Source organism: Heloderma suspectum, chromosome 2 (assembly GCF_057233095.1).
Source record: "Heloderma suspectum isolate Gila_16-S chromosome 2, 16-S_ref, whole genome shotgun sequence".
Classification (NCBI taxonomy): Eukaryota; Metazoa; Chordata; class Lepidosauria; order Squamata; family Helodermatidae; genus Heloderma; species Heloderma suspectum.
This window is the reverse complement of record NC_139459.1, coordinates 302,208,374-302,224,534: the sequence shown is the minus strand read 5'-3', so window position 1 is coordinate 302,224,534 and position 16,161 is coordinate 302,208,374. Positions and strand designations below refer to the sequence as shown.

The following is a 16,161-nucleotide window of genomic DNA, read 5'->3' as shown; positions in this document are numbered from 1 at the left end:
GGTGACCAAGGTATCCAGTGCTTTGCAGAGTTCTCCAAGTGCCAACTACTCCCTGCTCCTCTGCCATCTAACCTCAACATCCCTTGCAATTAACAAAAAATCATTTCCACCTTAGCTCATCTTAGACAAAAAGTTTTAGTCATGGGAGGAAATGGATACAGCTATAACTTGCATGATCCAAGAACAAGCATGGATATTTTGAGGCACCAACTCGACACAGTTCTAATTATACACTAATCCAAGTAATAAAATGCAGGCCTAGTTCATGCATTCATTGGGATGGCACTCCAAGTTATGTAGTGGGGGGAGGAGCAGTGTGCCTCTTCACCACATATGTAGTGCCATGGGCAAGGTGAGTGCTTCCTACCGAAGGCTGGATGCACGGTACAAATGGTATTTCTGGGGGTGGAGGGTGCAGAAAGGGAGGAATTGCTCAGATCAGGCCATTAGGCACAGAGGCGCCCTTGTGGAGGGTCTGCCTCATATGAGATGATGTGCGTGCAGAAGAGGGGTTTGCACTGCCCTTCTTAAACATGATTTGGCACACCAGCCTGGTGTACATATGCACTGAGCCTTAGACATTCAGCCTGTGAGACAGAGTTGCTCAAATGCAACTATTTCTTGTACAGCACAAGCAGAGGCTGAACGCTATCAATCTTTCCCATTCACAAATGCTGTGAGATTATTAATGATTAGCTTTCCTGAGAAGCACATCCAGCGGATGCAACTCTCAGTAGAACCGTCTCAGCCAGACACTCAGCAGAGAAGAAGAACTGGAGAATCAAAATCAAAAGATCAAAACAGGGCTCAAATTGCATTGTGTAGTCTATTCTTCAGAATGGGGGTGGGGTGGGAATACCACCCCATGTGAAGCGACCGAGGCTCCTGGCAGAAAGCAAGCTTTTGGTGAGGGAAGCCCAGCATATGCACAGGACTATGTAAAAAAGCCCTGACCTAAAATGTCAGGTGGAGGAGGATGTGTCCAAAGAAATCCCTTCCCTTCCGCAAGAAAAATCCCTTCAGGTTTAATATTCCACAGTGACATTTCCACAGTGCTCTAACCTGACAGGAAATCAATGGCTCCAACACATACAAAGAAACCCACTGAGCATAAAAGCTTCTTCATGAGTGTCTTTCCCTCAGCATGTCTGCTATACTCTCTGTAGAGCGTATTGTTGGGTATTTTTATTTCAAAAAATTAACATCAGAATCATTGGTATGTTAAGTATGCACCGGGGAGGGCGGGGGGGGGGGGGTTGCTAAAAAAAACCCTACCTAAACCATAAGCAACCAAAACTGCTTTGCTAAGGCATTTTATTCGTGAAACATGGGGATAATGCGGATAGCTTAGAGTAAACGTCCCTGAGGGGATATGTCACGGCCCTTCAAGTACATGGCTGCCAACATTCAGCTGGTTATGAGCCAGGTCAGTGAGCAACTCTGACAGGACGCTCCAGGTTTGACACTTAGCCATCTGGACATGCTAAGACTCAACAGCTTGTTAGCGCAGAACCTTTATCAAATTCATCCTTTGGCCCTGACAAAACAGGGTTGCTAACACATTTGTTGGAACAAGCCGAAGCTCCCCGTAAGAGGAATGGGAGTGAGGGGGAGCCATTTTATAGGCTGATGGTCTCGCCTTGGAATGCGACTGTGGCATTGAGCCAAGTGACATTGAAAAAGGGTCAGTAAAGTAATCAAAGCCCCCTTCTTACCACGTATTCGTCCTCATATCCCTCCTCCTCAGCTTCACCGGTGTTTGGGTCACAGTCTTTGACAGTGAATTTCATCATACAGCTGAATGTACACGCCACTGCAGAGAGGGCAAAAGCAAGCAGAAACAGAAGTCATGCCACTGTGAAATCGGCAGGTTAGTTTTTATCCCTGTCTCTGCTCCTAGGTCCACCCTGCTCATTGATTAAAAAGACATTGCGGATTATGAGGAGATCCTGCAAAATTAGCTGTGATTTTCCATCAAGACAGATTTTCCACAGACAGACAAGTCAGATTAACCTACCAACTTTTCCGTCCAGGTATACAGGGTTATTTATAGAAAGGGTGTCTAGAAACCCTTATGCCTACAATGTATACACTGCAATATTGAATTTAATGTTAGGTAAATTAAAAAAAAAAAAAAAAACAGCAGCCAAAAATGGACACGGAGATGGCTTGGAACTATGAGAGAGAGAGTGTTTATTGAGAAGGGGTGGAGAGATGAAGAAAGAGAATGTTCTTACCTGCTGTTGGGTCTTCTTCAGGCAACGCAATCAATGTATAGCAAGTACCAGGCTGGTTGTACTGCAAGCTTTTGGCAGGTATGTAACCGATGACCACATATCCCTCTGTTGGTTCCATCTGCACTGTGACATTTTCCAGGATCTGATCATTCAGTGTGTTTGTGCAGTCAAACTATCAGGGAAAATGAACGTACATCATGGCACGAAGTCATTCTAACAACACTGAACATGGTGTACTGATAGGTTTCACCCAGAGAACACTGGTTATTGGGCAGATTAAAAAATAAATATAATAACTAACTAAATAAATCACAGTAGAATCATTTCCCCCTTCCTCTTATGGGGAACCATGGCTTATTCAAACAAATGTATTAGCGACCCTGTTTTGACAGGGCCAAAGGATGAATCTGCCTGCTATGCACTTTCTCAAATGTTTCAAGTTTAGAAATCTAAAGGCAGCTTCCAAAACTCTTTTTACACTCTAACAGCTTTACAGATGCACAGTTCAAGGCCTATGTTTAAGGAGGTGTCTATAGAAGGCATTTTCCTGGGAACAGATACATTTCTTTACTGCACCGTGTCTGCATTGGCCCTGGGCTGGCCCGCCAACTGTGCTGCAGACTGGTGGAAATCCTGGCCAACCCAGGCACAAAGCCTGTTCCGAGGAAGATGTAATCTCAGTATGACGGCTTCCTGTGCCACATCATCAGGCCTGGTGCAAGCTCTTGCGCCGCCTGAAGCAGAACTTGTGCAGCCGCCGCCGCACAACCCTCCCTCCCTGTCGCTGCCGTGCAACCCTCCCGCCACCAGCCTGACCCTGGAGACCCACCGCCTTTCCTTTCTGCTGCGTGGGGCTCTCTGGGCTGGGGCTGGTGGCGGGAGGGAGAGAGGGAGGTTCGCACAGTAACAACAGGGAGGGCGGGTGGGTTGAGATCCAGCCTTAGCACGTGGCCGAGATACTGCGGGAGCCCTGCAGCAACAGAGGGCTGGTGGCGGCAGCTGTGAACAGCGCCACTGGCTGCTTTTTTGGTGTGGGCTCTTGGGGCTGGGGAGCGGTGCAATTCCAGCTCTGCCACCTCGTGCAGGCGCCTCACCCTGGTTAATGGGTGGGCTGGCCCTGCACATCATACTTATTTCCTGGGCCAGCACATCCCTAAGATATACACAACGTCGTTCCAGAATGATGATACACCTACCAGCCTCCAAGGTGTATACACATTCCGTAGTGAAACAAATTTGCATGCATTTCAAGAATAGCATCAGAAGCATTTCTTAGCATTGTCATGTGAGACATTACACCTACGAAAACTGTTTCCCATCATGGAGCTACAAACAGGAATCTGGGCCTTGTCAGGAGGTAATTTAACCTGCCATCATGGAGTTGTGTTGCATGCAGAGATCCTTTTAACATGTTGAGCTGGGGGAAATTCCTCATGTCCAGGTCTTCTGGAAGGAGTAACCCTGAACGATTCATTTCAGTCCCTGTGGGGTTCCCCTTCCCCTTTCTCTTGGTGGCTGATGGCTTGGTCATTTCCCATCTGTCTGCTGCTATTTTTGGTATTTTGGCCCCACCTCCTTTTACCTTTGGCCTTTGGAATATGGCCTCCAATAGCTTCTCTGAAATTGCATCTGGCCCTCAAGCTGAAAGAGGTTCTGCACCCCTGCACTATAGCATGGTTTGCACACAATGCTAAACTATTTCATTTCATTTCTTATATTTCTATACCGCCCCATAGCTGAAGCTCTCTGGGCGGTTTACAAAAACTAAAAACCATTAAAATACATTATATAAAATATAAAAACCATTTATGTAATGAAATAAAACCAATAAAACACACAATAACAACATATATCTAAAACAATTTAAAACAATCAGCCAGAGACAATAAAAACAATCAAACTATGGTTTAGGGTACATGCATGAGTCTCAGGGTTTGCACACTCCCCCCGTCCCCCTGCAGCCATGAGACTGGAAGGCTTGGCTTCCATTTACAACTAACCACGGTTACTCATGATATTGAAACCTGGTGTCTAGCTGTAACTCTAGCTTAGAGCAGCCTTCCCCATCCCCTGGATGCCCTCCAGATGTTGGCTGGGAATGATGGGAGTTGCAGCCCAACACATCTGGATGGCACCTGGATGGGGAAGGCTGGTTTAGAGGTACAACCTAACTTCAAACTGTGGTTTATGATCCTGGCTCATTTCCCTAAACCGCAGTTAATGCTATCCATGGTTCTGGGTTCAGACGAAATGAGTAATGGCAGTTAGCTGAAAACAGAAGCAAAGAATTTCCAATTTTTGGAAGCAAAAAACCAGAAGCAAAAATGTCCTCTTCATAACTGTGCTAGAGGAGGAGAAGGAGAGGAGAGAGTGCCCGAGACACAGGCTCACCCAGGCTTGTTCCCATGGTTTAGCGTTATGTCCAAATGCAACCTATGAATTAATACAGTGCCACTGTATTCCTAGTGCAAGAAATGGAAGCAGAGGCATTCATTTATATAGATCAAAGGTCTAAGGTTACCCCACTGGAATTTCGACCACCATCACTGGTGTCATATCTGTTAGGAGATAATGGGTTGCATCCAGTCGTAGTCTTACTTAGAGTAGAGCCAGTGAAATGAATAGGGCTTCAGTTCATCATGACTAACTTAAGCCCCATTCATATCAGTGGGCTTACTCTAAATAAGACTCAGATTGGATACAACCCTATTTGCACTAATGTCTCTTCAAGCACAATACCCACCTGGAACACCATGTGGTTGGTGAATGTGTGCTTGGTACAGTGGATCACATACTCCGTCTCCAATTCTGTAAGCGCCACTGGCTCAGGAGAAGACTTAAACAGCGGGCCAAGTCCCCGGAACTCTGGAATAGCAGCTAGTTGCTCTAAAATACAATTGAGAGTGAGAAAAGAAAGAGGATTCCATTCATTGTCAGGGCATTATTTCTTTAGACAAATGCAAGGAGGGAGAGTTAGCAAGTTAGATTTATTCAGCATTTTGCCCTATACCCTTCATTTGTCCTGAAGAGTCTGTCCAGAGAAAGGCTCTTCCACAGATATGTGGAGCAACTCTGCTCGTGCACCATCTTCCTGGGCAAGTGTGCATGAGACTCCCCCGCCTTGCCCCATGAGCTGGTCTCCTTCTGCCAATTATTCTTCCTATGCTGGCCACATTCTGGCATTATAAATTCCGCAGGGGACACTTTTGGGCTGCTGTGAATGTAGGTGCTAAAAGTCAAAATGGGCATCTCCTATTGTGGTGATAAAGAAAAGATGAACGAAGATAGCTTTTCTGGGTGCTCTCCTGCTTTGAGTTGGACACAGATCCAGAAATACACATTGAAGCTCCTTGGAAATACAAGGATTTTTAGATCTAAACATTTATTACTGTTTATAATTAATAACCTTGTTGAAGAAAATGATTTTTTCTCCACTTTCTTCCTGAATTCTATATTTTTGATGATGATGATGATAATGATGACAATAATTAACAACAACATTTAAATTTGGGTGGAAAATTTAGGCTTAAAAAGCTATTGGAATGTGTTCATATGGGCATTCTGTGGCATTCTCTTACCACAAAACTACCCCCACCCCTGCAGCCAGTACTGCACATATGCAGAAGTTCCAAGCAGCAACAGACAGGGTGGTCTGGGGTCTAAAGCACTGGATGAGGTCCAGGTTCAAATCCCTCCTCAGCTTACAGTAGCAGTGGGCAACATGTGGTCTGCATCTCAGAGCCCCCTGCCACCACCATCACCCCAAAATTTGGGAGTACTAAAAAAAAAGATGTTTTACAAATAATTTTTTGACAAATGAAATGGCCTCTGGAGCTCTGGAACACCAAAAAGCTAACATTAACTTGTTTTCAGGCTAACCCTTTTTGACCCTTTTGGTGCTCCATAGCAGCTTCGGATGCCATTTTGGTTTTATTTTTTTTATTTTCACCCCATTTTTACCACCCGTGGGGGTGTGCGCGCACACAGCCTGCAGGGGCAAAAATGGCCCCCAGACCTCCTGAAGTTGCCAACTCCTGACAGAGAATAGCTTTAGGGAGATAAAGGAATTGAGGCTGGGAGTACGTTATCTGTAAAATATGAATAAAAGCAAACTCCTCCACAAAGTTTATGTAGGGGAAAATACTTAACTGCAATTCTACAAAAACAAAGGGAAAAAACATGTAAAATTCACACAGGCCTTCCTTTTGCTTGTAAGAATTCAGATGTAGATTTGTACAGGGACAGAGTTAAGACACCCCTTCATGGATCACTGCCTTGTTGTGGCGAAGGGGGTTGCGTAACTCAGTGAAGCCATAAGCTATGCCGTGCAGGGCCACCCAAGACGGATAGGTCATGAAAGAGAGTTCTGACAAAATGTGGTCCACTGGAGAAGGACCTGGCAACCCACTCCAGTATTCTTGCCAAGAAAACCCCATGGAACGTATCACAAGGCTAAAAGAGATGACGCCGGAAGATGAGCCCCTCAGGTCGGAAGGTGTCCAATATACTACTGGGGAAGAGCAGAGGGAATTTCCAAGTAGCGCCAGAAAGAGTGAAGCGGCTGGGCCAAAGCCGAAAGGACACTCAGCTGTGGATGTGTCTGGGGGTGAAAAGAAAGTCTGATACTGTAAAGAACAATATTGTTTAGGAACCTGGAATGTAAGATCAATGAATCAAGGTAAGCTGGAGGTGGTCAAACATGAGATGGCAAGATTGAACATCGACATCTTGGGAATCAGCGAACTAAAATGGACAGGCATGGGTGAATTTAATTCAGGTGACCATCATATCTACTACTGTGGGCAAGAATCCCTTAGAAGAAATGGAGTAGCACTCATAGTCAACAAAAGGGTGGGAAAAGCAGTACTGGGGTACAATCTTAAAAACGATAGAATGATCTCAGTACGAATCCAAGGCAAACCATTCAACATCACAGTAATTCAAGTCTATGGCCCAACCACTGAGGCCGAAGAAGCTGAGGGTGATGGGTTCTATGAAGACCTACCCCCTTCATGGATCACTGCCTTGTTGTGGCGAAGGGGCTTGTGTAACTCAGTGAAGCCATAAGCTATGCCGTGCAGGGCCACCCAAGACGGACAGGTCATGGCAGAGAGTTCTGACAAAATGTGGTCCACTGGAGAAGCAAATGGCAACCCACTCCAGTATTCTTGCCAAGAAAACCCCATGGAACGTATCACAAGGCTAAAAGAGATGACGCCGGAAGATGAGCCCCTCAGGTCGGAAGGTGTCCAATATGCTACTGGGGAAGAGCAGAGGGTATTTCCAAGTAGCGCCAGAAAGAGTGAAGCGGCTGGGCCAAAGCCGAAAGGACACTCAGCTGTGGATGTGTCTGGTGGTGAAAAGAAAATCCGATGCTGTAAAGAACAATATTGTTTAGGAACCTGGAATGTCAGATCAATGAATCAAGGTAAGCTAGAGGTGGTCAAACGAGATGGCAAGATTGAATATCGACATCTTGGGAATCAGCGAACTAAAATGGACAGGCATGGGCGAATTTAATTCAGGTGACCATCATATCTACTATTGTGGGCAAGAATCCCTTAGAAGAAATGGAGTAGCACTCATAGTCAACAAAAGGGTGGGAAAAGCAGTACTGGGGTACAATCTTAAAAATGATAGAATGATCTCAGTACGAATCCAAGGCAAACCATTCAACATCACAGTAATTCAAGTCTATGCCCCAACCACTGAGGCCGAAGAAGCTGAGGTTGATTGGTTCTATGAAGACCTACAACACCTTCTAGAACTAACACCAAAAAAAGATGTCCTCTTCATCATAGGGGATTGGAATGCTAAAGTAGGAAGTCAAGAAATCACCAGGATAACAGGCAGGCATGGCCTTGGTGTACAAAATGAAGCAGGACAAAAGCTAATAGAGTTTTGCCAAGAGAACATGCTGATCATCGCAAACACTCTTTTCCAACAGCACAAGAGGCGACTCTACACATGGACATCACCAGATGGTCAATATCGAAATCAGATTGATTATGTCCTTTGCAGCCAAAGATGGAGAAGCTCTATACAGTCAGTCAAAACAAGACCTGGAGCCTATTGTGGCTCAGATCATGAGCTTCTTGTTGCAAAATTTTGGCTTAAATTGAAGAACGTCGGGAAAACCACTAAACCATTCAGGTATGACCTAAATCATATCCCTTATGAATATACAGTGGAGGTGAGGAATAGATTTAAAGGATTAGACCTGATAGACAGAGTGCCTGAGGAACTATGGACAGAGGTCCGTAACATTGTTCAGGAGGCAGCAACGAAATCCATACCAAAGAAAAAGAAATGCAAGAAAGCCAAGTGGCTGTCTGATGAGGCTTTACAAGTAGCTGACGAAAGAAGGGAAGCGAAAAGCAAGGGAGAAAGGGAAAGATATATCCAACTGAATGCAGAGTTCCAGAGAATAGCAAGGAGAGACAAGAAGGCCTTCTTAAATGAACAATGCAAAGAAATCGAGGAAAACAACAGAATGGGAAAGACTAGAGATCTCTTCAAGAAAATTGGAGATCTCACGGGAACGTTTTGTGCAAAGACGGGCATGATAAAGGACAAAGAAGGCAGGGACCTAACAGAAGCAGATGAGATTAAGAAGAGCTGGCAAGAATACACAGAAGAACTATACAGGAAAGATCTGAATGTCCCTGATAGCCATGATAGTGTGGTCACTGAACTTGAGCCAGACATCCTCGAGAGTGAAGTCAAGTGGGCCTTAGGAAGCATTACTAACAACAAAGCTAGCAGAGATGACATTATTCCAGCAGAGCTATTTAAAATCCTAAAAGATGATGCTGTTAAAGTGCTGCATTCAATATGCCAACAAATTTTGAACACTCAACAATGGCCGCAAGACTGGAAAAGGTCAATTTACATTCCAAATCCAAAGAAGGGCAATGCCAAAGAGTGTTCAAACTACCACACAATTGCGCTCATTTCACATGCCAGCAAGGTGATGCTCAAAATCCTACAAGCTAGGCTTCAGCAGTATGCGAACCGAGAACTACCGGAAGTACAAGCTGGGTTTCGAAGAGGCAGAGGAACGAGAGATCAAATCACCAACATTCGCTGCATCATGGAGAAAGCAAGAGAATTCCAGAAAAACGTCTATTTCTGCTTCATTGACTACGCTAAAGCCTTTGATTGTGTGGATCACAACAAACTGTGGCAAATTCTAAAAGTGATGGGAATACCAGACCACCTTACCTGTCTCCTGAGAAACCTGTACAAGGGTCAAGAAGCAACAGTAAGAACCAGACATGGAACAACCGAGTGGTTCAAAATTGGGAAAGGAGTACGACAAGGCTGCATATTGTCACCCTGCTTATTTAACTTATATGCAGAGTACATCATGAGAAACGCCGCACTGGATGAATCACAAGTCGGAATTAAGATTGCTGGGAGAATTCTCAGCAACCTCCGATATGCAGATGATACCACCCTAATGGCAGAAAGTGAAGAGGATCTAAAGAGCTTCTTGTTGAGGGTGAAAGAGGAGAGTGCAACAGCTGGTTTGAAACTCAACATTAAAAAAACTAAGATCATGGCATCTGGCCCCATCACTTCCTGGCATATAGAAGGGGAAGAAATGGAAGCAGTGACAGATTTTACTTTCTTGGGCTCCAAGATCACCGCAGACGGTGACTGTAGCCATGAAATTAAAAGACGCTTGCTCCTTGGGAGGAAAGCTATGGCCAACCTAGACAGCATAGTAAAAAGCAGAGACATCACCTTGCCGACAAAGGTCCGTCTAATCAAAGCTACGGTTTTCCCAGTAGTAATGTATGGCTGTGAGAGCTGGACTATAAGGAAGGCTGAGCGCCGAAGAATTGATGCTTTCGAACTGTGGTGCTGGAGAAGACTCTTACGAGTCCCCTGGACAGCAAGGAGGTCAAATCAGTCAATCCTAAAGGAAATCAACCCTGAGTGCTCATTGGAAGGACAGATACTGAAGCTGAAGCTCCAATATTTTGGCCACCTAATGCGAAGAGAAAACTCTTTGGAAAAGACCCTGATGCTGGGAAAGACTGAAGGCAAAAGGAGAAGGGGACGGCAGAGGATGAGATGGCTAGATAGCATCACCGATGCAATGAATATGAACTTGAGCACGCTCCGGGAGAGAGAGCAGGACAGGAAGGCCTGGCGTGCTATGGTCCATGGGGTCACGAAGAGTCGGACACGACTGAACAAGAGTTAAGACAAAATGGCCAAGATGATAGAAGCACCGCAGGGTCCCACATCTGTCATCAGAATATAAAATGCAGGAGAAAGAGTATAAAACAAGACCACTACTCATGCCCCAAATAGATTACAGTTCACTACGTGTCTTGGATCTAGCTATCAATCTCTCACCAAGTACACAGACAACAAGCACAGTTATTTCCCAAAATTCAGAGGAGTGCAGTCCACACAGATAAGATCAACTAGATGGGGGGGGGGGGACAGAAAACTCTTTGCATCAATCAATCAAGTGTTCCTAGGTAATGAGCCAACTATCAGAGAAGTTGCAGATGTCAGAAGACTGAAGGAATAAACCCACATCCTACAAACTACTTTGCCATTTTATTTTGTTCCCAAACACATGGTGAAAGCATACCTTGGAATATTTCTTGTCGGGTTGCTGCCACTTTATCTGGCTGTTTGACCGCAGAGATGGGAGCATTTTCTGTTGAGGGGCAAGAAAAACACAGTACAAATATAATAATTCACAAGCTTGCTGACCTCAAGGTATATTGTAGCAATTCAAAAGGGACTTGCTCAACTCACAGTGAAGCAGCACTGATTTTTGATACTCATTTAGAGGAAAAAAGGGGTGGGTGGGAGGGAGAGCCAGATTTGGAACAAACAACAGGTTTATTACAGTCACACAAGAGGATGCTGCCAAAAGTTTAATAAGAAGACAGTGTAAGGGGAAAAGAAAACTGTCCCAAACATCTAATAGGATTAAACTGAAGCATCACAGATGCTACTGCTGAAAGAACCCCTATGAAATCCAAGCCAGGACACCTTGAAAGGGCAGAGAGAGCTGGATGATGCCCAAGAACAGTCCTGATAATAAGAACATTTCCCCTCTGTTATTTCTACAGTTACCTGTTCTTTGTTCAATGATGGGGGCAGTTGCTAAGGGCACCGACTTCAGATCAAAGGGTTTCTCGGAGGGCTCCAGAGTGTATTGATGCAGCGCCCTCTCCAGGCCAGGGATGGATACCGTCAATCCTGCAGAAGAGAAACGGTGACAAAAATCAAATCTACGGGAAAGCCAAAGAGCTCTTTCTCAGCGTATAAATCAGAGCACAATTAACTCTCCACATCTGCTCTTCCATATGGCCTCATTAAAAAAAAACTACTTAGAGAGCTTGGATTTTAGCCAGTTTAATCCCCCACAGCTTAACTGGGTTGCACATCAAGCTACGAGCAACTACCCACTGTGAATCTCTCTATCAAGATGCAGAGGCACCTAACTGCTCGGCAGCAAAGCAAATCCATTCCTGATTAATATCCATTTAGGGCTTGAAAGTGTGTGTGGGGGGGGGGGCAAAGAGGCTCTGCCATGCATCATTATACAGCCTGCTCAGACAGCTTAATGCTACCACAGAGATGGGAGAGCAGATCTGGAAATCAAGATCAAATCCTCATCTGCCCTTCATGCCATGTTAAGCCTTCTCTGCTGACTTAGAGACTTTTAAAAAAAGCAGTAAATGTCAGGAAACTGAAAGAAACCTTCCAGCCAGCAGGCGTTTAAAAATCATAGACTCTGCACTACCCCAAAGGGTGCCAGCTGTTGGGTGGGAGGTGGGGTGAGGAAGGGGAATTAGGACATCTATATTGCCTTTGTTCCTGTCCCTTGTTCCAGGCCAGCCTCTTGGCTAAAGAGGAAATGTACTGCTCTAGCCTGAAGATGCAAATGATGAGTTTTGGTTGTACTCCTCTAGCCTGAAGATGCAAATGATGAGTTTTGGTTGTACTCCTCTAGCCTGAAGATGCAAATGATGAGTTCACTGGAAGGTGAAAACTGCTAGGCCAAGACAGAAGGGGAATCATCTGCATGCTGCTTTGGCAGGAATCAAGGTGGCAATTCAGGGAAATAGAGAAGAGAGGATAAGGGTTGTTCTTTGGTGAGGGCTAGGGTGATAAGTTCAGAATTTTGCAGGGTGTGTGTGTGGGTTTTAGGGTGATGAGTTAAACATTCTGAGTTCCCTGCATCAATCAAGGATTCGGGTAGGGAAAGTATTCAGATATAAGGTTTTCCTTTTGGTCCGTCTGACTTGCATGATTGTGGGAAGTTTTTATATTGGTATCAAAGGTGCCCAGAGAACTTGGGCGAGGGCAAACTGCCCCAACCAGCTTCTGAATCTAGCAACTTGAAAGCTATCTTTAAAAAGGTCCCAATCAAATGTAAGGTCATCACACGCACACAGTCCCCCTGAGCCAAAATGCAGCACCTACAGTTTTTACTAAGGTCCGTCTAATCAAAGCTATGGTTTTCCCAGTAGCAACGTATGGCTGTGAGAGCTGGAGTATAAGGAAGGCTGAGCGCTGAAGAATCGATGCTTTCGAACTGTGGTGCTGGAGAAGACTCTTACGAGTCCCCTGGACTGCAAGGAGGTCAAATCAGTCCATCATAAAGGAAATCAACCCTGAGTGCTCATTGGAAGGACAGATACTGAAGCTGAAGCTCAAATATTTTGGCCACCTAATGCGAAGAGAAAACTCACTGGAAAAGACCCTGATGCTGGGAAAGACTGAAGGCAAAAGGAGAAGGGGACGGCAGAGGATGAGATGGCTAGATAGCATCACCGATGCAATGAATATGGACTTGAGCATGCTCCGGGAGAGAGCGCAGGACAGGAAGGCCTGGCGTGCTATGGTCCATGGGGTCACGAAGAGTCGGACACGACTTAACGACTGAACAACAACAACAGTTTTTACTGGGAAATCTACATCACAGTCTTTGGGGTATTTAAAGCTTCCCAAGACCTCGCCTGTTCAACACCATGTTAAGTTCCAGCAGTAAAAGCAACTTCATTTTAAAAAAAGCCACCAAGGGCGCAATCCTATGGCTGCTAGACAGCGGCTAGACGGCCATAGGATTTTTCATTTTCTGGGAACTGAACTTGGAGCCAGAGCTCCGCACTGCTGTAAGAGCAGCACAGAGCAGCCAAACATGGGGCTTAACTGGGGGCAGGGAGGGCAGAAGTGCCGTTATGATGTTTCCAATGTGCCACCCAGCCTCCCCCTCCCTGCTCCAAGGCGCCCCAGCTAGACAGCCAAAATCGTCCATCCAGCTGCAAATGCAGGGCTGCCAGAGTGCAGAGGAGAAGATCCCCTCCCCGCTCTGCCTGTCCTGCACTGGATAGTCAGCTGCCTCCGAGTTTGGAGGCGGCTGACTATCCTCATAGGATGGCACCCTAAATCTGTATGTCAGTTACCATTCAGAATGTAGCCAGCATTGAGGGCCTTTTGCTTCTGTTCCAGGACACTCAGGTAGAACGTGGCCCTGTCTCTCACTTCATTGTCATCATCCATCACACACCTGAAATAAAAATCAGAGCGCTCTGCTCAGTGGGTGGCATGTAAATTCACATAGGCCTACCCAGAATATTAAACCAGTCCAGCTGGTCAGGAAAGATGACAGCATGTAGTATAGTGATGGGATCAGCAGTGTATGCTAAGCACTAGCGCTGACAATTTCCAGGAAACAAGTGCCTAACTCTGTCCCCCTTAAGGTTATTTTGTGGTGTTGAATACAAGAGTGAATCTGAGGGTGGGACAGTCTCTTCTTCGGACTGTGGCATTTGGGCTGACCATGCTCATCTCCTAATCTGCCATTTAGACTAGAGGGACTAGATCAGTGCACTGTTTCAATGCACCACATAACCCCCTCCATCTGGAAGCAACCCAGAACTGTGGCAGCATTTTTGGTTATTATGTTCAGGTCCCTGATATTATACCTCTCTTCCATATGGGATTATGCAGATCAAGCTTTTGGGAAAAGCTTTTCAAGAATGATTCTACACTAAATTCACCTACAGAATCATGGCACAGAGATCGTTCACCCCAGCTTTGATACACATGGTACTTTCCCTAGCTCTAAATGTTTACTTTACAGTCTAGTGTTTACAGGCGTTTTCTTATTTTGCAAATTTGTATTTTCCTTCCTCTGAATTTTGTAGTTTTAGGGATCTGCAAAGTGAGACGCTATTATTTCTAGCACACAAAAAATAGCTTTGTACATTTTCTCATGCCTTTTGTGAACTGATTCTATCCTCAAAATTGGCCAAATGAATTCCTGGTGTTCCAATGCTTCCTGCTCTGCCAGTTTGCCCCAAGGATATGGATCCAAGAATCCTAGCTGCAATAGTAGCTCTGATCAGCCAGATAACTTTTCTGTGTCAGAAAGAACAGAGACATGTAGCAAGTTTGTGGATTGCTTTTTGGGGGCATGGGGGGGGGGATCAGTTGTACTTCTACATCATATCAAATTCCTACAGTCCAGATATGCAGAGGATTTCAGCCCAAATTGGCTCTGTCTGTTCACGCAGCAGCAGGAATGATGATAAAACCAGCTTTGGGCATGGAGTCTGCATGACTGGCTTTTTTCACGGCTGTCCCAGCAGGAAAAAAATGCCCCCCTTTCCTAGAGAGAGTTGTTTGCACTGCTGGTTATGTGCTGCAGTACTGGACAAAGAAGGCATGGACATGTCCTCAAATTTTTGGGGTAGATCTCCTGAAATGCCCCACATGATCAAGCTGCTTTACCCGTAACTCACCTCTTCAGCAACACTAGGATGCTTGGTAGCATCTCTTCATTCTGAGCCCCAAATTTGGCCAGAGCACTCACAGCACCTGCAAACAAATGCAAAAAAAAAAGGAAAGGAAAGGAAAGGAAAGGAAGAGAAAGGGGGATGATCAGTTGGAGAAAACCGTCTGAGAAGATCCTGAGACTTTTGTTTTTATCATCTCTTTGGCCATTTATATATAATGTTGCTCTAACCAAGTACGGGTTAGGAAATCAGTCACAGAATTGTTCCAGGAACAGTTGGATTCTAGCGATCACCTAAAAAACTAACACAGTGGAATTGTATTCAAGGATCTGAACTCCTCTTTGCAGATACCCTACATCTGATTGAGGGGATATTTGCACTCCAGCCAATGGATGGTGGTACTTTAAAAACACAAGAGCCATGCTGGATCAGGTCAAGGGTCCATCTTGGCCAGCATTCTGTTCAGGCCATACTTCCTTTACGTAAAAGTGTTCAGAAGGAATCAAGCAAAGTTCCTCTTTAAAAATGTGCACCCAGATCTCAAGTGATTCCATCCTTAATTTGATTTTGAGTCAGAAGAGTGATTATCTCAAAGTGCATGAAGGGGAGGGGCTGCTGCTCAGTGGTAAATCGCCTACTTTACATGCAGAAAGTCCTAGGTTCAATCCCCGGTGTCTCCAGGTAGGACAGGGAAAGACCCCTGTCTGAAACCCTGGAGGGCAATTACTGGCTGGTGTAGGCAACACGAAGCTAGATGGAGCAACCGTCTGAGTCGGTATAAAGCAGCTTCCTGTGCCCTATGGTATGTGCTTTTCTAGTCCACGTACCTGCCCTGACCTCCTCATGTTCCAAGACAACACGGTTGTAAATGAAACGGATATATTTTGAAGGGTTGTTGGTCTTGGGCCCTTCCTGGCCCAGCAGGTGGAGAATACGGGTGGCCAGGACAGTGAACTCGCAGTCCTCAATGAACTCGCAGAGGTGGGAGAGGCCGGTTTCCTTGCTCTCGGAGTTCTCCTCAATGATGCCGATGATACATTCAACGATGGCTCGTTTGTACTCAAAGCCACCCTAGGCAGTAATGTGAACAGGCCAGTAAGAAAGAGGAACAGAGGAGGGGGGCTCTACTTTTACTGGGACTT

At 45.4% G+C, this 16,161-nt stretch overlaps 1 protein-coding gene across 6 annotated transcripts in view; it reads right to left on the bottom strand.

The window, feature by feature from the left end:
- The window catches only part of COPG1 (coat protein complex I subunit gamma 1), a 41,274-nt gene that overhangs the window by 7,275 nt on the left and 17,838 nt on the right, over nucleotides 1-16,161 (bottom strand). For all 6 annotated transcript variants that reach the window (XR_014788532.1, XR_014788533.1, XM_084840145.1 and 3 more), the window contains 8 exons: nucleotides 15,847-16,090; nucleotides 15,026-15,101; nucleotides 13,685-13,788; nucleotides 11,346-11,471; nucleotides 10,852-10,920; nucleotides 4,981-5,123; nucleotides 2,238-2,409; nucleotides 1,716-1,813 (listed from right to left, as the gene is read on the bottom strand). Coding sequence is in view for 4 of the 6 variants with exons in the window: in XM_084840145.1 (XP_084696271.1) it covers nucleotides 1,716-1,813; nucleotides 2,238-2,409; nucleotides 4,981-5,123; nucleotides 10,852-10,920; nucleotides 11,346-11,471; nucleotides 13,685-13,788; nucleotides 15,026-15,101; nucleotides 15,847-16,090 (1,032 nt within the window). In the remaining 2 variants the exon portion in view is untranslated. The remainder of the gene's footprint in view (nucleotides 1-1,715; nucleotides 1,814-2,237; nucleotides 2,410-4,980; nucleotides 5,124-10,851; nucleotides 10,921-11,345; nucleotides 11,472-13,684; nucleotides 13,789-15,025; nucleotides 15,102-15,846; nucleotides 16,091-16,161) is intronic.